The following is a 22,514-nucleotide window of genomic DNA, read 5'->3' as shown; positions in this document are numbered from 1 at the left end:
AACAATGATTTTGAGGAAAAAATCAGCAAACCCTTTTACAAAAGAGTACCAACTCCAAAACTCAAAACTGACTGCAAGATACCACGGTTGCAGATGTTCACCCTGATAGGTGCGACCCAAACTGACTGCAACAAAGCTCGATTTTTGAGGAGAAAAATCGATCAAAACCAAAGAACTTTGCGAATCACAAATCCCACGCAAACTTCGTGTACAATTTTTTAAGAAAAAATCGTGAAAACCTAGAAATCCCACGCAAGCTTTGCGGATGACAGATAATAATTTTTAAGGAAAAAGATTCGAAACCCTGCGAACAATTTTTGAGGAAAAAAATGTGAAAACCAACCCATGATTTTTTGAGGAAAAAATCAGAAAACCGACAGACAATTTTTCAAGAAAAAATCGTGAAAACCTTGGGACCTGTAAGACGAGGTCTAGCCTAAATCAATCTAATAAAGGTAAACAATATTCAGATATCATGAACATGCGTTGTTTCCAGGTGTTGTAGTTGAGGCCACTGAACTTCTGACTGTGTTCCAACATGATGTTGGTCAAAGATGCCATCACGGAAATTGAAGTTGAATGAGGTCAACCGAGTGAAAGCAAGAGACAGAAGAATTTGATTTTTAAAAAAAATCAGAATAGAAGCAACTGCTGAAAAAGCTAAAACCCTAGAGGAGAATTCTAGTATGAATTCCAAGGCGCAAATTTCAAGGTTTGGAAGAAACCTAGAAATTAAAATTTTCTGCAAACTGAAAACAGCATAAACGGTGCCCAGAAGACAGCAAAATTCCCAACATCCATAGAATTAGCAGAAATTGCGAACTGTTTTTAATTCCAAGGCAAATTCGCTGGCACAAAATCGAGGCACGGAAACAAGGTACCCAGAAAAATGAGACCAACCCAGAAAATATCTTGAAAAACCCACCAAGAATCTAAAAACAGAATGTAGATCTGACGGCTCAAAAATTGGGGCACGAAAAACGATGCACCCAGAAAAATATGACGACGACCCAGTTGAGGTCTCGAAAAACCCACCAAGAATCTGCAACTAGAATAAATTTCGACTTGAACTGAAGGGTCAAAACCCTAGTCAAAAATTGCAAAAACCCTAGGAAAATTTTCAATCTGCAAAAAAAACCTCCAGGTTGCAGCCCGAAAATCTCCAGAACCCTAAAAACAACATGAACTACTGCCCAGCACAAAGAAATTTGCCAACGAACCAGAAACCCTCGAAAAGCCTTCAAAAAAGCAAAAATCGAAAAAAATAAATCTGGAAAACATTCCAGAAAGAAGGCCATGAATTTTTATTAAAAAATAAAAATTCACCAAACTTAAAAGAATCCCATCAACCCGCTCTGATACCATGAAAAATAAATTGAATGAATGATTCAATAATTGGATAATTACATTGAACGATATACACATGTATATATAGAGGTTACGAGACGATGTTCTATAATTAGAACATAACGTTAAAGTAAAAGATTATAGAGCTAAACGCTAAATTAAGCGTGAAAGCTAAATTAAGCTTAAAAGCTAATTAACTAAAAAGAAAAAGCTAAATGATAAATAAAGCTTAAAAGCTATTTACATAATAAAAAGCTAACATAACAAGCTAAATAAGTCGACAACTTAAAATAGAAAATGACCACTAAAAATGGAAGATGACCATTATAGAAGATATTAATATTATTTTAACAGTTTCTATGTTTCACTTTCAATCCTCTATCCGTTTTTCTTCCCAACACCCAACGTTGGTCAAGCTCCCTAAATTACCCCTACGATTTTGGTTTCAAACTTGCCTTTCGTCCATTGGAGACTCCTTGGGAAAGCTTATTGCTATCCCAAATCTAGTGCAAATGTTCACTAATTTCACCTATGCTAGAAATTTGGTTGGGATAGATATTACAAAAAGTGCTTTAAATAATTCATCTAAGAGTGGGGAATAGAATTTGGATACAACATTATGATGGACTACCCTTCAAGTACACGTCTTACTTTGCTATCGCACATTTAGAGGCATATTGCCATAAGTTTTCTCACCGAGCTCCTCAATGTAGGCTAGCTACTTGGAGGGTTGGGGCTAATCGTGGACATCAGTTGATTGAAGGTGTTGTGGATTCACGTGGTGAGGCTTCTCAGGCTTTTCCTTTATTGATTCCTTTGATGACAATTCTTCAATTGCTCCAGAGATTCATCTCAAGTCTCCATCTCTACGAGCCAACGGCAATGGTAAGGATTCTCCTTTTGGGATGATGGGTGTTTTGACTCCAACAATCAAAGTGCAACATCTCTCTCCAATCTGCTCACTCAACAAGTCTTCTAGTTCTTCCTCGACAAAGTTATCTTCATTCTCTTCTCAAGGTCTTAAGAATTCCAAAGAATGGATCTCTGTGATTAGATATCATAGGAAGGTTCCTCAAGGTAACAATGGGGTACCAGGATGGTCCTACAGTCACATGATAAGAAGGGTGTTTGAGCGTGGTTGAAGTCATCCCTTTTATGGCCTCTCTAGCTCAAGCTAGGATAAAATACGAAAGATTGTGATACAAATTTGAAATATACTTCGTATTATTACTTGAAATTTATATATATCATTAATATACATGGATCTTTAAAAAGGAGATTTAATTGAACAAAATAAGATTCATGTTAAAATAAGTGAAAAAAATAAAGTCCAAATAATTTAAGGGCTTCTCCCATTTTAACATAAATATTGTTATAGGTGCATATGACTTAATATATAGGTATATAAATTGAATATATGTTTTCATTAGGTATTTCAATATTACAAACAGATGATTATATCATATATGTTTAAGTTTATTTTATATATTAAGATTTGAAAAATGTATAAACATCAAAATCATCAAGTTTTAACAATCCATGAGATGTAATGTTGTTAGTTTTTGGATTCAATTGTGTAAGTTTTTTTGCATCAACGTTTCGGTTTGGGATCACACTCCATGGTCCATCATCGGGGTGTTCGGAAGGGAGCATAAGGAGTGAAAAATTACAAATAATGATAGTTACATATATTATTTAAAATAGTAGTAATGAATTGAAAATTATAATTGCTACAATATTTTAATAAAAAATTATACTTATGTTTAAGAAGGATTGTAGATCTATTGGATTCCTCAAGAATATTATCTATACAATTTATTACATTCATGATAAAACTAATATATAAATGACTATATATTATTAATGTTAGATTTTATGGTAAGAATTTTAAGATTTTGACTCTGTTGATATAAGTGTATAACATATAATTTGCCATTTATATAGATACATTTCAAGAAATTTTATTTCATTAAGAAATATTCCAATGAAAAGAATATTATGTGTATGTTATACGTCATATAATATCAATGAATTTACTATACATGACAATATATATGTATAATTATAAAATTATATTGAGTCTTGAATAAGTATGAACAATAATCTATTAATTATAGGAACTTAAATATATTGTAAAGATTACTAATATATATTTATCTAAAAAAGATTGAAATATATAAAAACATAAGAAAAGGTATAACGCCACTTTAATTACTCAACAATATTTTATTTTATTAAAGAGCTATTTTATTTACTACATTTATTTATAGTAATTTTATTATTACTTAAATAGTTGTTTAATTTTAGACTTTATTTTCTCTCTTATTTGAATAATTTTTTGCATATCTTAAGTATACAACTATTTCAACTATTTTCCTTATTAGTACTTAAAAATGTTTATTTACTTAGTGAAATGAGAAATAAGAGGGAAACGGTGGCAGTATGCAAATTTCACCATTATGAGTATTATAAATGTGATTATACATTAGGTGTATATAGATAACTGCCAATTATGATATTACTATTATGAATATGGATATGAATATAAAATTAAGAATAGGCTGATTGCTATATTATATTTTTACATATTAAATTGACTATTAATATTATCTTCTATTTGTGTGTTACTAGTATAGTTGGTGATTTTGTTAATTTCAATGTAAGAAAGGCATCGGCTCAAAATCACAATGTCCATATATTTTTTATTGAATGATATTAAATGCTTAGTATAGCTAGCATTGTATTTTTAAAGTTGGCAGGTCTATAAATGGTGAATATATAGGATAGAAATACATAGTAGTCTACACCTTATTAAACTATATTTTGAGAAATAAATGATTATTCATAATCAACTAACCTACACCTTGTAAACAAATTGAAATATGTACTTAAGGAATGTTAAAACTAGGGAACTGGCTGTACCTTTCTCTAGTTAAAACAAGACTTATCAAATCAACAACTAAATAATTTAAAAAGAGGAATGAAATCATGTTGCATGCATCTTCTTTGAACTATGTGAAGTTATTAAGTTGGTTAAATAAGTGGTGATACCATGCTTTTTGTTAGGAAAAATAGGACCATAACCCACAAGTTCCAAGATCATTTTCACTTCTTCCACTTGGAACAATATGATGCTACTATTGGAATGAGTTGGTAGGAACAAAACAATGCTTTTATGCAATGCAAAATTAAACAATTTTTGCCAGGCTTACACCAGGGTGAAATGTCAAATTTTTATAAGGAGAGAGGCGGCCTCTAAAAATCAAAACTATTTTTGGATTGCTAATTTATGTTAATCCTTTCAGTGTGGTTTTGATTGTTAATTTATGTTAATCCTTTTCCATTATACACTGATAATAATACTAAATATCAATAGGTGCCCAAGCATTCTACTGGGTTTATTGCAATTATCCATTGGTGGAGATTTTAAAAAATTTCACCATAATGGTTCCTTTTTCCACATGCCTAGATATATATTTATAGGCATAACTAGTAATATTTTCCTCTCCATATGCACCTCCAGTTATTTCATTTAATGAGGAGATTCCCAACAATGCTCCACTTTATTTTTTAGGTTTTCTAAATGGTCGTTAATGTGAGGTAATTGAACAAATGTCCATCCCTAAGTTAAATTGAAATTCAATTAAAACAATTACTTAAAAGAATGAATGATTAGAAATTGTACTTTTCTATGAAGTAAAATGTGGATGGTAATCAATTGATATTGTTCTATTGTTGCTTAAGATGCTTTGCGAGATTCTTTGTACCATCTTTGTTTTATTGTACTTTGTTATTAGGCTTGATCAATCCAGTAACTTTGTACATTGTTTTGTTAAGTATTATTTAACAATCGAACAATTTGAATCATGAATCTTGTCAAAGATAATATATGTTAAAATTTTCTGTGACAAACTTAGCCATTATAAAAACCTTATTGCATTACAGTGAACTGGTATTCAAGTGACTGAGTGAAGTGAATGAAATCTGCCTAAGAGTAACTGTGTATTTGTTGCCATTCAAATTATGAGAGACTATCATCAACCAGTTAAATTTGTTTTGTGATTTAAATTATCCCTATGATAGAGGCCATTTTAAAGTAGAGTTAAATCTCAATGTTTGGACAAACATTTTTGAGTTTAACAGTATGCATTCTTAAAATAATTTTAGTCAACTCTAGAAGAGAGAAAAGTTGTGTTGTCAAAATCAAATGGAATTGTAACTAATCTATTAAAAGTCCCTTTTGATTGAACAATATTTACAATCTTACAAGTATAGAAAATTTATATTTGGTACAAGAGGAGAGGATAGTCATGTAATCCAGAATGCATAATTATCATCCTAGAATGTATTTGAGTATGTAAATGTAGTCAATGGCGAGTCACCACATGGTATACTTTTCTAAAATTTATATAGCATGAGAATAAAAAAACATCTATATTTAAGAAGGAAGTGCACGAAAGACGAAATTGAGAATGTTAAATAATAGGAAACTTTACATATAAACATGCATTACTTCTAAAATTGCAAAACAGGCAATATGTTTTACGTGAGCTTCCTTCAAAGTCTATCTATAGTTCTAATCGTATTATTGATCAGCAAATTATTTCTGTTGAGTCTGATTGTGACTATTAAACTAGAAAAGAATCAGTTTAAAAAAAACCTAAAATTTGAGAAATATTATAGATGAAATTAAAGAGAAATTGATTCAGTACGATATTGACATTGCTACATCTGCACCTATTTCACTAATTACTTTAGTGACTTATGTTGTAGATGCACCTTAAGCTGCCAAAGACAACAACTAATTTACTGTGGGTGAGAATTGTTATGGGACTTTTTCCCCAAAGTGAAAAAGACATTTTCCTCCATGTAACTAACCCTTTAGAATTAAAAGGGCGAAAAAAGTTATTGTTCTTTACCTATTTGATTAAAACTCAATAGAAGTAAAAGTGATAAGCAAAACCATTAAGTTTAAAAAGGGGTTTAAAAAAAACAATGTAATTTGTATTCAATTAACTTTAGAAACATGTAATATAAGTAAATGTTTATAGGGAAAGAATAGTCCCAAGAGACGCACAAAAAAAAATTTATTCTTCATGAAAGGGTGTGTGGTTTGGAAGTCACTCCTTAATTTATTGAATAAAAAATTTACGATACCTACCAAGGCATGGAGTTCACTCAGGAAGAAGGTGGTTCGGTGGGCTATGGGCATCGGAGAAGGGGTGTGTAATGTGTTCAACTCAGAAAATAATGTACACTCAAAATTGTGCCATAGTGGTGCATGGGCACATATTTAATTACACTAGTTCCTCCTAGAGTGTGCCATAGCTAAGAGAGCCTCAACCATTGAGCTCTTCTTGGAGTAAGAGAAGACATTTGTAGAGTTAGATAAGTATTATTTGACATTTTATTTGAAACATAAATTTTCAAAGTTGATGATAATAAATATAAACTTGAATGATACGTTCTCAAAGTTTTAAAATGTTTTCCTTTTAAAAGTGTTTGCTTAAAAATGTTATATTGTGCCGAGAACATTATTCAACTTGAGACCAAGCAATTAGCACCATACATGTATGACTTTATCTTTTTTTTCATAACTTCACTAACTCCTTTGTTACAAATATGTTTATACAGATTACATGTTGTGGAGTCCAAGAGTCATTATGGACATCGAACCCACTTCCAATTGGCTCATCTCCCAATAATTGAGCAATGTTGCTAGTGGTTGCATGATGTCCTAGCAAATGACCTACCATAACATTAGACTCAAGGTGTCGAATGGATTACCACAATGACTATGTTGTCTGATGTTTAAAACTGCAATGTTCAAAACAACATAATGATATGCAACGTGAGTTAGCCTTTAAAATTTGGCTTGGAGGTATGTCAAACCCCATAGAAGCCGTAGTAGAAACTGCAAAAAAATTGGCATAAGTATGGTTACCATGGAGACTGTTCTTGTCTGATTTGTGCCATTGCTAGAATATGTATGGAATGGACAAAAGACAGCCAGTAGATCTTTGTGTTGCCACAAGCCTCTAATAAGTGCATTGGTTTACCACTGACTATTGAAGGATTACCACAATTACTACATACCATAAGAATGGTCTTAGTGTTACCACAAGAACCATTGTCGTTAGATCCTCCTAGACCAATCATCCCTCCTTGTAAACCAATACTCCCAAATGCATTGTTTAAGAAGCAGGTGTGAAACTCTGACCTCTAGTTGTTCCTCAATGAACCAATTGGCTTGCTATGGAAGCTAGCATGTTCTAATGACTATATACATGTGCATAGAATGGTTGTATAAACATGGCTTCCAAAATTCAATCTATCTTTGCCACTATTGGTTGTGCATCAATTGGCGATGAAGCGTGGAAAACCAAGTATGCATATTTATATGGCACAATCTTCTTTGTAGTTGACACAACATATATTGAGCATGAAATCACTTCAAAACTCCAACATCTCTTAGCGCCCACTAATACAACTACATTATGAAAATTGGCATTATTCATACACTTGTGACTACACATGTATGGATGTTAAAGGAGTACATTACGAACCTCCATTAGCATCACATCACAAACTATTTGCTCCTAAGAAGGATGAATAACATATAAAAAGCAACATTAGAGAATAATGTATATACCTTGGGTGTTGTAGGCGTTGAGCCATCCCAATTTTAAAGGTTGTGGATGGGGCATGATTAGCAAATTCAATTGCTTGACACTTACTGCAGAAATGAAATTCTTCATGTTATCACCTTCAATTAAGAAGTGGTGTGGTTGCCATTTTAGCCAAATGTGTCAATGGAATTGTCCCTATTCGTCAACTTATGGCTCTATGTCAATGATTCCATCTAAGGTCTTCACATCATCATCCTTTGTTTTGAAATTCATAAGCGAAGTGTTAAGTATCACACTCAATGTTGGAGCTATTGTTGCTATTACATCTATCAAACAATTCACTTGTCCTAGACAACTTGCTCAATGAACCATTTGGCTTGCTATGGGAGCTAACATGCCTAACGACTCTATACACAAGCATAGAATAGTTTTGGGTAAACATGGCTTCCAAAATCTAATCTATCTATGCCAAAACTAGTTGTGCATCAATTGGCGATCAAGTGTGGAAAACTAAGTATGCATATTTAAATGGCACAATTTTTTTTGTAGTTGGCATGATACATATGTTATATGCACCATAATACTCAAAATAATATGAACTGCTGATTAACTTACTCAAATGCCTCTACTTAACAATATCAGCTGCCTTTGGCTCAGTGCCTCTAACACACTTTCTCACTCATGTAAATAATGCTACCTTCGACTCACTACCTCTAGTACATTTCAAGCACTCCTTCACATATTCTCCTTTCCATACATCTCGTAACAAATTTTGATCTTCCATTTATATCTTCTACAAACATCAACAAGCATTTTCCTACGCATGAAGCGTACATTAACCAAGGAGGTCAGCGCCAAAAGCTTCCACGATGAAAGGGAAACAACTGCATTCCAAATCAGAAGATAAGCAGGGCCAAAAACACTTTAGCACACATTTCCATGCTGGCACATGCATCAAAGCATCGGTGTAATATTCCAAATCGGCTCAGCAAACACTAAACCTTACATCCATTTACTCCAGACCACTAACAGTACCAGAGAAACAAGGAACCAATATGTGGAGCACATGCAAGCATTATATGATATTCAACAGCATTCCCATACACTCTTTTTACACTATCACACAAAATTAAGATAGTGCAGACAAGCAAATGCTAAACTTAGCATCACATGCAAACCAAAAGACACAATCTTGAGATAGAACTTTTAAATCCATACTTGCAGCACACCGCAACACCGAAGACTTGTGATGAGGCAACATACAAATAATTTGAACAAGCCCACCAAACCGCAAGAACAAATATTGAGGTGCAGAGTAGTGCGGAGCATTCTTCTGACCCATCTTGTTATGCAACAATACCATCTTCATGGTGCAAATCTTGGAAACTTACACATCGGCTTTTGTGACTTGAAATAAGAAACATGTGTACTTCACATCTTCTTTTGTCTTGCTTCCAAACCGCAAAGCCATATCTTCAAATGTGGAGAAATGTGGTACATTCTTCAGAACCTATGTGACACCTCTCCTGATTTGACCTTTACCAAAGTTCTTCAAACTACTTGCAAACATGAACTTCAGAAATTAAGGTACAACAGTGATAGTCACTCCTAGTCTTCCATCATCACTGCACATCACCACACAGTTGACATCAGAGACAATATATGCAGCAATATATTGAGCATGGAATCACTTCGCAAACCCAATATCTCTTTAATCTTAGTGCCCGCTAATACCACTACACTATGAAAATTGGCATTATACATACACTTGTGACTGTGCATGTAATCTTAGTGACTGATGAAAATTGACATCAGAGACAATATATGCAACAATATATTGAGCATGGAATCACTTCGCAAACCCAATATCTCTTTAATCTTAGTGCTCGCTAATACCACTACACTATGAAAATTGGCATTATACATACACTTGTGACTGTGCATGTATGTATGTCCAAGGAATACATTGAAAACCTCATTAGCATCACATCACAAACTATTTGCTCCTGAGAAGGATGAATAAAATATGAAAAGCAACATTGGAGAATAATGCATATACCTTGGGTGTTATAGACACTAAGACAATCCAATTTTTTGGGTTGTGGATGGGGCACACTTACTACAGAAATGAGATTCTTTGTGCTATCACCTTCAATTAGAAATTTGTGTCGTTACTCCTTTAGCCAAATGTGTGAATACAGTTGCCCCTCTACTTCAATTTAAGGCTCTATAGGGGTTATATGTGCTTTGTAAACTAGGATGCTAGCATCTATGTCAATGATTCCATCTGAGGTCTTGACATCATCATCCTTTGTTTGGACATGTATAAGCAAAATCTTCTAAGCATTGTACTCAATGTTGGAGGCTGGAGCTATTGTTGCTATTGCATCTATCACATGAAGATTATTTCCTGCTTGCCCTTGTTGAACTCCTCTTTAACAACCATCACATAGCTTGAACTAAATGGATGGTCAAAGCTAATTGTCGTGCTTGAGGACTCAATGTTGCTATTACTTGAATGGGTTTAGTCTAGCATAGAGGTCATGCAAGGCATCAAGGTAGGCTTGGACTAATCGTTATGTCCTTGCCACAGTGGTGATCACCACATGTTGCAATCATCATAAACATCTTCAAGATAGTATTCATCATTAATGACTTCCTGGAATTGATCTTGAGTTGATTCAGATTTTCCTCGTCTCATCTTCCTCCCACTAATGAAGAGAAGTTTCCTAACACCATTGAACTGATCTCGAGTTGGTTCACATTCTCCTCTTGTCCGGTCTTACCACTTCTTGATCAGTGAAGAGACTTTCATGAGTCTGCAATCTTGATATTCTCTTCATCAAAAAATCATTCACGGAAAAATTTTAATTGATCTAACTAGTTAACTAATGCATCTCCATTAACCTTCCCTCAAACACAGGAACATCTAGGTTTGCTTGAAACCTAGGGTGGACTCGACCACCGAAAGCTTCAGCTAATGATGAAGTCAATGGAACTGCCCGTTCAAGAACTCCTACAAATTGGCTGAACAGAAATATCCTGTGGTCCAAGAGCGCTACACTTTTGTTCTTAATCATCATCTTGCAAAAAATAAAATACAACATCCCACAGGCATCAGCACATCTCCTACACTCTGCAACTCTATACATTCTATACATAATCAGCATCATGTATGTGATGACAAGCAGAGTGTGATCTGTGTTGCTGCACTCAATGTTTCAGTTCAACAATGCCCCAACTTCAACATTTGCATATTTTAGAATTTCAGGGCCACACGCCATTTTGTTCTTCTTTTAATGCCAGGAATATTGATTAGAAATTGAGCATTCTGGTCAGTTTTATAATAGACAAACTAATCTGCTACTCCTATGCGAAAAAAGGAATCTAAAATAGTGTTGTGTGCTTGCAGCATAGTTTTCAGATATACAGAGGCTGATTGAGATGATGTAATAGTGGTAGACTCAATACTAAGCCTATCCTGATCACAAGCGTGTTCATGTTTGATGTGGGGAGATTTGAAGAGGAAAGTTCACGGAGTGCTGCAGCCAAAAGTGCTGTCTCTCATCACTTCCAGATCTCCCCCATCGTAAATCCTACACCAAGTTCCCATTATGTTCGAAAATCTGCTGAGTAAGTTATAGTCACACTTGTTTTAGTTTAAGTTATTTTTAATCTATTTGAATTTTGAAAATTCAAATATCAAATTTTATATTAATTTTTATAGCCATCCTGCCACCATCTCCAAAATAAGGAAAAGTTTTACTGTCCCCAAACCATCATCCCACTGTACACAGAACTCAGAGACACGCCATTATCCTGATTCCTGGGTGTCAAGACACAAAACAAACAATACAACAAAAATTGCAATATATAATAGCTGAAAGCCGTTTTGCAAGGAATGGCATAGAACCTTGCTTTCCAAGCCATTGGACATTTCTCATATTTTTCTTTTTGAATTTTTCCATTTTGTTTCTACAATCAAGCATAGCCTGGTTAAAATCGCATGCCAATATGATGTCGCATTACAGTTTCCTAATCATGTCCTTGTGGATGATGCAAAAGCTCTCTTATAGGCCATCGTGTCTCAACGGCAGATAAGGGTGGCAGGAATAGCAATAGAAATGTTGAAAGTTCTAAACAAGACAATTGTTACAAAGAGAATCCTGATAAAGCAATTTATTAGGAAACATGCTAGTTACTCTCATTATCATATGCTATGTATGTGCCATATACATGCTACTTGCTAGTAAAGTTCAATTTATCTCATTAGATTTTCATCTTCATATCATTTGTGCATAAAAGTTTGAAACCATAATTTATTCATAATTTCAAAATTCCAGCACCGTTTAGTCTATATGGTTTAATTGTTGTGTGCAATGATTTGAAAAATATTAAAACTCTTATATTGTTTGTTATTTCTTTTTATGTCAACAAACTACATTTTGTGCAAAGCCATTCAATGATATCACTCTCTGGTTTATTGTTTTGTGATTCCAATAATTTAGGTCGGATGATAAAAACCGACCCTTGTTTAAGTGGAAACCTTCTTAAAGGAGAACAAGCTGTTTTATATTTAAACATAACAAGCTGTCCTATATTTAAAATTTTCAATAAAGCATTAGTGTAATGTCCCCTCTTGGAGATGGAGAAATATTGGGACTGTTACTATGTCAAATAAAGGTGAGTTAAGCAGATAATGGAAATTAGATGAAATATATGTAATCTCTGATATTTACCTAATGGAATAAACATGTATTATGCCAGTTATCTGATAATTATCATGTCTGATATACAGTTAAGGTGCACACAGTATGATTTATACAGCAATTGTAATATCCAACGTATAATGGACCCATATAATAGAAATGGTGAATTCTATCACTTGCCATGATAGATCGATAATGCTTTCCCCTGTTCAATAATGGAATTACGCAATCGGTAACTATTACCTATAGTAATACTACAAAGTCAGATGTATTAAAGTTACTATACGGTGGAATAGTAATTGATTGAAATCTGGTTATTAATGAATACTGGCACTCTGTCGCATGGTATATAATATGAACTAGTATGTAATATGTTATAATTCCTATCCCTCGGTCTCAGGCGATCACGCACCCATAAATGCTTATGCGGTTTGAGATACAAAGTCACATCTCTTAGAAGAGACGTGACTTTCTAATGGCCACGTCCTCTATATGCTGGCAACCGTAATCGATATGACTTTTAAGAAATGGGCTAATATCCCCATGTGATTTCACAAAGGAAATAAGCATCGTTGAATAGTTAATAATTAATTGATTTAATATTTAGTTACTTCTTTGTCATTAATTTAATAGTTAATAGTTATTCAGATTAATTAGAATCTAAATAAATATCTGTTTCTGTTATTGTCTATTGTCAGGGGACAATCTCTGACACATCAGTTTATTTATATTTAATTTAATAATTAACTTTATTTATTGTTTAGAATAATTGCTATCTTATTATATATTGTTTTTATTGAATAGTTCTTTTTCTGAATTTATTTATTATTATATTTGTTTTTTAATTACTTTGTTATTTTGTCAATAATATAATAGTGTAAAATTTATATTATTATTTGATAAATATGAAAATAATATTAATGGCCAACACAAACAACTGGGCAGAATTGATGGCCCTGGTGGAAGGCTTGCTCTTATGCAGGAAACTTGAAGCTAAATGCTTAGATATTGAGGGAGATTCGGCTATAATTGTCAATGCTCTAAGAAAAGGGAGCATGCCCAATTGGTAACTTAACACCTTGCTATCAAAGGCTATAGACCTATGCAAAGGTCTTGATAGGTTTACAGTTAATCATATCTATAGGGAAGGTAATAAAAGGGCGGATGAGCTAGCCAACTTGGGGGTTGATGGCATCAAGCTCCTGTCTATGCCAACCTAAGACAAGATTTATCTTCATGATCCCCTCACATCTTGCGTGTTTGGATCTTAGTTACCTCGGTTTAGCTCCATACTCAAACCTTCCCCTGAACCCTGAAGTTTAGATAATCATTAATCTTGTATATATATCTAGGCATATCTAGATAGTTTACATATCCATATTTAGATCTATAAGGAGATTCGGGGCGACCTCAAACTTTCTCTAATATATATATATATATATATGGATGTATGCATATATATAGTATATATATACATGTATGGATATATATGTGTGTGTGTATATACACACATTCATACATAAATACACATATACAGATATATATATACAATACAATTATATGTATGTATGTATGGATGTATGCATGCATGAATGTATGTATCTACATACATTCACACATATTTCTTCAGATATATATATCCTTGAGATAAATATATTTATATATATATATATACATTCATGTATAGTTTCATATATATATACATATTTATTAAGATATAGACTTATATATATAAACATATATTTTTTCAAGCATATTTATATCTAGATAGGTTCGGATCCCAGCAAGTCTATCTTTAGATTTAGAGTCATCTCTAATTGCTCAAATCCTCTAAACTGCTTATCCAAATACTTTCAGAGCCATTGTTTAAATATTCAATTATTTATTTAATCCTCTAGGAATATCTCCTCTTACCTTCACTCAGATAGGCTCTAAATCATACAGATACTTTGTGATTTAATTGGCATCATTTTCCTTTCTTACTGGGCTATACCTAAATATAGCTTTATTGCCACGATGTCATGTCTAGATAAGCTTGAGGATTAGCAGAAGACTAATCCATACATTAAATAAGTATAGGTTTATAAACATGATTTCATATCTCATCTAAGTATATGTTGCATGGATATAAAGCCAATATTATTAATGTAAAGATGGCCTTCCTCTAAGACTTAAGCCTTTCTAGGTATATGTCGCTATATTTTCCATTGTCCGAACCCCTATAGTTGGAGAGCTTCAGTTGCCGTATGAAACATTATTGTCGGACATCACACGTCAGCTTCCTTTCTCGATCAAGGCCTTTTGACGGCTCATTGCGAAGTTGAGTTTATGTCTACGCAGTGATGGGACAGTTGAGGTACCCTATGCTTGATGGCTGTAGGGGTTAATATTAATGATCTTGCGCCTTGAAATTTACACTCCATGTTAGGTATTTACTCTTTAGTAGTTGCTCATTATGCAGCTTTAAGAGTGCGAGTCCTATTTTGGAATGCAAATTTTCTTCCTGCTAAGCAACAATGGATGCGACGCTCACACTTTTGGGGCTGAAACGTCAGATGGCCTTCGTCGATGAGATTAAGGACGAAAGGCTGAGAGGTATTCTTGTCCAACAAAACCCTTTGATTTCTAGAGCGGTAATGAAATTTCTTGGGAGGGATTTCATTATAAACGAGGACCGAACCAAAGCAAACTCGGATATTGCAGCAATGTTTCTAGCCTTGGCAATGCATTTTGAGAGGGATAGGGACACGGTGGCGAAATTATGTAAGAAGGTCTTCATTAAAGACATTCTTGGTGAATTGGAATAGGTTATGGTTAATATAGATGAAGAACTCATAGCTCCCAAACCATGGGACTATGATGTCCTTATCAGGAAAATAATCCGGTCCCTCGCTCCCCCATTCTGGTAATTGAAGACCCGGTGGCTTTCGAAGCTTTGCACTCTATCAAAAGTAGGAATTTCCTATTTCTCTCTTGGATTCTCCAAGTTAAGAAACCCCCACGGGAGAAGTGGTTGCAGAACTATCTGGAGGCGGAAAATATCACGATCGTCCCTGCCTCTCCCTCGTTCCCCTGTTGCCCTCTCAGCAGATGCACCAGAGGGCTCCAGGCCTCGCCCCCCCCACAAGCTGAGCAAGAAAGGATGAAGGCCCCTGGAATGGCATTCTTCAAGGACGAGGTCACATTATCAGAAATAATCTTTTTTGTTTTAAGTAGTTATAGAATACTTAGAGGCAATACGCTTAACAGCCTTTTTATCCTTTTTGAAAAGGAATGTTGCATAGATGATCTTTCAAAACTTTTCCATTTAGACTTGAGATGGTTTTTGCCTCTTGCTGTTTTTTGATTTACGAAGACATGAAGCTATTTATCCATAAGAAATATATAGATAGGTGATTATACAAAGGCATAATATGGATCTTTCAATCTCTATTTTTTCTGTAAGAAATCTACTTTCCTGAGTCCTTCTTATGTTTCTAGGTTAAAAGGGGGGAAGCGTTAATTATGCTTTGAGGCTGCGTTTATAAGGGTTTTTTGCTTTGATACATTTATTGGTAGTCTCAGTTTCCAGTAGTCATATATATATATACATACTCTCGGTTATCTTTCAAGATTATTCATAAGCGTCAACCTATATAACTATATTTACATTAAGTGAGGAAAATTTTCTGTTCTTGCCTTTTCTAAATATGCAGTCTTCGATGCTTACTTCACTCCTCTCCCACATCGCATTCTTATATTCTTATCTTTAGTCTTAATAGGGTATCACTCCGGATAATAGATCAGGGTCACTTTTGCAGAAGATATTTTCTCCACTAAATGTTTGATTATATTGGCGTTTTAAAGCTATTTACTAAATCTAGTAAAACAGGATTTTACCTATAGTTAACAATGATTGGGGTAAAATAGTAGTGTGTATCGAATCTTTAAGACAAATGTTTATGTAGTCATATTGTAGCATTTTGTTCTGTATACCCAGTAAATTGTATATTAACTTCAGACATTAGCAAAGCACTTGAACGTATGCATTTACTGGTATTTACTCACACTGATGATATATATTTTAGAATGCGTATCAATGAGAGTAATTCTAGTGCCACTAGCCTGTCATATCTTAAGACTATGGTTTAAAGGAAGCTAACATGCAGAACTCGGGGTCTGGATAGAAATTTATATCCTGCAGGGTATAATCATACTCCGTCATCCTCTCTGCTAGAAATGATGGGGAAAGGGAAGAGAGATTGACTGAATCCCACTTACCTACTTTTGTTATTGTAGCCTAGATCTCATCCTTCTCAAGGAGCACATCCAGGAGCATTAACAAGAGTCGGTAAGTTGGAGATCCCTTATCTGATGGAGTCTTGGTTAATCACTCAGTTTTAAGTTTTACATCTCTTATGTATATTCTGTGAGGATAGGTTTCACAGGATAATTTACTTAAGGATCTCTCTAGATGGACAATTAAAATTTCATTTATGATAAAGGATTGATCGATACTAACATATCTGCCTAGTGTTTAAATTACTAACCATGCAGGCCAAATAGGTATTTCTCGAGCAATTAAGGGATAGTATTTACAATCAAAGAACATCTTCAGAGCCATGCAGGTGGAAGTTAAGGGACAAATGATTTCTGAAATTTGTAAATTAGGGCTTGTAAGGGAGGGGTAAAATAGAAATACCCCCTCCTAATCACCCTGGCCCGGGGTGGTGTTGTATTAAAATTTGGAATTTTTTGTATTAAGTCGGGACTAGCTGGACTATGGTCCTGGGCAAGGCCGGAGGTTTTCTCGCCTCCACTCTTTCCTACCGGCGCCCACACGAGTGGAGTAATGTAAACTTCAAAATAATTAATAAAATTCTTGGCCTCGGCCTCTTACCGATCAAAAAAAAAAAAAATTAATAAATATAAGTTATATATTTATATTTTAATTGTATTATTATTTATTATTAAATTCTTTTTCAAAGTGGGGACATTACAATTAGTAACATGGCACAGAACCTAATAAAGGAAGTTGGACTCCAGTTTTAACACAGGTTGGTGATTTTGGAGAAATGCATGGTGTTTAATATGATAGTTAAACCATGTTTCTATTTTATGGCCAAAACAAATTATTCAAGATGCAAAAAGTGCACTGTGCATTTTGAACACCAAGGATATGTCCTGAGTGAGCACCAACACTTTATATAAAATGGGATCAACCAAGACCTGGCCATGTAAATTATAAAACCTATCAAACTTTACAGGGGTCACTCTAAATAGTCTATACCTACTTCTAAACTAACAGTCCATTGTAGCATGCAGTAGTATCTCATTCCAGGTTGATCAGAAATAAATATAGACCGATTTTCCATATTATTCAATACTGCCCATTTAGGCAGTGTTTGACATGATATTATACGTTGAGTAGTCTGAAGAAGAAGAGATTGTTATTTCTGCAGCTGTAAAAAATGCTTAGGCTTTTCTTACTGTCAATTAGTCTACCCTGGACTTAAGAACAATCCCCTGACTCGTAATGTATTAGGGCAACACATATCAAAACACCACAAACTTTTGGAAATTGCCAACATGTTATAAGAGATAGAAGATATCAGAAATATAGCTCAGCAAATCCATTTGGATCTTTCCTGGTCAAATTGTGATTGCTCAAAAAATAAGGCTAAATTTATTGATTTCATGGGAAATGAAGAGTATGAAACAAGAAGATACCTCGGTCCTGTAACGAGAATCAGCAGGAGGAATTTTGAGCTGGGCCTTCCAGTCATTTGTACTAGAAAATTGATGAAAGAAAAAGCAGAGTCAGTCTACTAAAACAAATAAAGGTCATCATATTGGCGCTATTCATAATAAAGGCAGATTAAGTTTGAGCTACTAATTAGAAAAGGCATCTATAAATTTCTGCTCAGTTCTATCACAATGGGTTCATCATATGAACATGCACTCAGTGCCCAATGTCAACGTCACCCTGTATCAGCTAACACAATATACTCAATCATTTTAGGTGTTTCACTCACTATGTGCAATTTTATGATTACAATCAAGTGTTAGTCCACACTGTAAAATCAATCATGTAGGCACAAGTACCAGGCTAGTAAAACAAATATAACCAGTAGAAGAAAAGTAAAACATAATCTTCCATATCCCTCAAAATGTTGAAAGGCCCTAGGCATGTGCACAAGTGGATCAAATAAGACTCCATAAAAATAATGGTTAAACCACACTAAGCCAGGTTCGACAACTAATTGTCAATTCAAATTGGATTCCAATTTACTTTGTTCAAAAATCTAATCTTACCATAGATGCAGGAAACACAGCAGCAACATGCTGTTTTGAGTGAGAATGGTCAAAAATCAATATGCAATGCAAGCAGCCATTACCTATGAGGTGCAGTTCCTTTTTGTTGATGGCTAGTTTTGGTTGCAATGGTTCTTGCAATGCATTCAATGATCCAACACAAAATTGGAACTGTACACAGGCAAAAGAGAATGTTCCATAATGCAATTCATATGTATGTATATTTGTTACCTACATCAACTAAACTATAATTGGAGATATTATATAGGTATGTTTGCCAGTGGCATCAATTTTTTATGTTAAAAGGAAGCTGATAGCAGAAACGTTCCTACACTAATCAATGAGTGAAATGCATAGAAAATACAATCAAATAGTTTCTGAAACAAATACACACATAAAACTATGCACCACCTAACATAATGTTTAATCTGAGGAAACCCTCTTGAAAAAACCTAGCCTCCAAATCTCAAACCAATGCATTCGCAGTACCAATCTAACTACCATAAATAAGGAGGTTCAAGCCTTCACAGAAGAAAAACCAACAAAAGGCTGAATAAATGGCAGCTGCATAGCCTCCTTCAAAATCCACATAATGCTAAACTCTATATCCAAGCACCCAAATCTACAAACTAAGTGAAGTTTCCTAACACCATGGAGAGAAAACCATGAGCAAAGAATGGCATCCAAATCCATATAAGAAATTCCAATGCCCATGAACAACGAGTCAGCAAACTCAAAATATCATTTTTCTAATGCATGCAATAACCACCCACCAAACTTGGCCACCCCATTTGGATTTATTCAACTTCTTCAAAGATTGCTATACAACATGTCATAAGTTGGTTGATATTCCAAGTCCACCTTATAACTCTCTTCTTACATGCTCTTACATGTCATAAAATCATTATTAAATTTCTTGCACATCTTACAATGTCATAAGATGCTCTTGCACATCTCTATGACATTAAATGCTATTACAATATATTACACACATTATACAATTTAATACGCATGATCAATAATGTCAAAACAAAGTGGGCCACCCTTTTCCAAGAGGGCTTACAAATAACTAATAAATAAATAAGAAATCCACAATGAGAATTGTAAGGTGTTTAACATAATGTTGTGACGTATTCACACATCGCCCCATTGCAAATAGGTGAAAAATAAATTGAATGAATGATTCAATAATTGGATGATGTACATATAGAGATTACAAGACGACGTTCTAAATTAAGAACAAGTAGTTTAAAGTGGGCTACTAAAAAGCTAAACACTAAATAAAGCTTAAAAGCTAATTAACTAAAAAGAAAAAGCTAAATGCTAAATAAAGCTTAAAAGCTAATTAACTAAAAAGCTAAAATAAGACCATTAAACAAGCAACTAAATATAGGTGACTAAAATATAATTAAATATTCTAATACCCTCCCTTAATGGTCATTCTATCTACTAACTACCCTACAGAAGACACTGCAGGTCTTTTGATCACAAATGAAAAGAACACTCTGCTGTGGTGGAGACCCTCCCTGGATCTGAAAAGTGTTAATGACCAAGAATACCAAAATCCATCCAACTTGACGTTGGGTAACCAACCTGAAACCTGAAACCATGATTTTGAGGAAATTGGCAAACCCTTTTGCAAAAGAGTATCAACTCCAAAACTGACTGCAAGATATCACGGTTGCAGATGTTCGCCCTGGTAGGTGCAACCCAAACTAACTACAACAGAGCACAATTTTGAGGGAAAAACCGTCAAACCCTGAAATAGGAACCCTCGAAAAGAGAATTTACGATTTTGAGGAGAAAATCGAAAAACCAAGAAATTTGAGGTTACAAATCATCGATTTTGTGGAAAAAAACGATAAAACCCATATAATTAAAATCTTACATGAATATCGCGGATTACAGATGAGATAATTTTTAAGGGAAAATTATAAACCCTGCGAACAATTTTTGAGGAAAAAATCATGAAAACCCTCCCATGATTTTTTGCGGAAAAAAACAGAAAACTGACAGACAATTTTTCAAGAAAAATTCGTGAAAACCCTGGGACCTGTAAGATGAGGTCTAGCCTAAATCAATCTGATCAAGGCAACGATATTCAAATATCATGAACATGCACTATTTCCAAATGTTGTGGGAGCTGTTGAACTTCTGATTGTGTTCCAACATGATGTTGGTCAAAGATGCCATCACAAAAATGGAGGTTGAATGAGGTCAACCTAGTCAAAATTCAAAAGAATCTGATTCAAAAGTCAAAATAGAGAAGCAGCTGCACAAAAAAATTGAAACCCTGGAGGAGAATTTTGGCATGAATTCCAAAGCGCGAATTTTGAGGTTTGGAAGAAACCCGGAAATTAAAATTTTCTGCAAACTTAAAACCTGAATTTTTTCCTGAAAATAATCAGAAAAAAATAATAACTTGCAGAAAATAAAAAAATACCTCTGATTTTTTTTTGTAAAAAAAACCACAAAAATATTAACGATTTTTTTCCAAAAAAAGACAAAAAAAATAGGGCAGAAACCCTAGGTTGGATTTACAGCATAAACAGCACCCACAGAATTAGCAGAAATTGTGAACTGTTTTTAAATTCCAAGGCAAATTTGCTGGCAAAAAATTTGAGGCACGGAAAACGAGGCAACCAAAAAGATCAACCCAAAAAAGCTCTCGAAAAACCCACCAAGAATCTAAAATCAGAATACAGATCCGATGGCTCAAAAATTGAGGCACGGAAAACAATGCACCCAGAAAAATCTGACGACGACCCAATTGAGGTCTCGAAAAATATGCCAAGAATCTGCAACCAAAATAAAATTTTGACTTGAATTGAAGGGTCAAAACCAGTGTTCCACGGGGACGCATCCCCCCCCTTTTTGGGCACGTCCCCCCGTCAAAAACGTCTCGGGGACGAGGGGGACGGGGACGCAACGTCCCCCACCGTCCCGCCACCACCACCGCCACCCAAGCGCCGTCGGGACGCGGAGACCTCCCCGCGTCCCCGCGTCCCCCAGGGAGACATGGAGACAGGGAAACGTCTCCTTGGGAGATGTCTGGGCGTCTCCCAAAGAGACATGGAGACGCCTCCACGTCTCCTTGGGAGACGTTTGGGCGTCTCCCCGTCCTTCAAGAGACGTGCAGATGTCTCTCCAAGGACGGGGAGACGCCCAGACGTCTCCTATTGCCCCCACTTATATGCAATGTTTAAAATTAAAATTTAAAAAAAAAGTGACTTTTTAAGTTTTTTGAGGGTTAAGGGGTAACTCTAATTGGACGTGGGCCAATAGAAAAATAACACCCGACGCCTTTAGAAAACAATAAAATTATTTTTGGGAACGCGCAAGGGGCTCTGCCCCTTGACCCCAACTTGGGGGTGCTGCCCCCAAACCCCCGTTGAAAAATATAGGGGGAAACCGCGCCGATAGAAGTAGGGAAAATCTAACCTCCGAGTTTGATTAGGCTCCATATAACAACACAACTTAGAAATCTTGGTATTTAGATTTAGTATTTCAAATTTCCTATAGTCTCATTTGAAAT

At 34.7% G+C, this 22,514-nt stretch overlaps 1 protein-coding gene across 1 annotated transcript in view; it reads right to left on the bottom strand.

The window, feature by feature from the left end:
* LOC131036169 (DEAD-box ATP-dependent RNA helicase 8) overlaps positions 1-22,514 on the bottom strand; it is a 102,565-nt gene that overhangs the window by 34,087 nt on the left and 45,964 nt on the right. Inside the window, exon 2 of the mRNA XM_057967989.2 lies at positions 18,395-18,455. Coding sequence (XP_057823972.1) covers positions 18,395-18,455 — 61 coding nt within the window. The remainder of the gene's footprint in view (positions 1-18,394; positions 18,456-22,514) is intronic.

This window comes from Cryptomeria japonica, chromosome 10, assembly GCF_030272615.1.
Source record: "Cryptomeria japonica chromosome 10, Sugi_1.0, whole genome shotgun sequence".
Lineage (NCBI taxonomy): Eukaryota > Viridiplantae > Streptophyta > Pinopsida > Cupressales > Cupressaceae > Cryptomeria > Cryptomeria japonica.
This window is presented reverse-complemented; position numbering and strand designations above follow the sequence as displayed.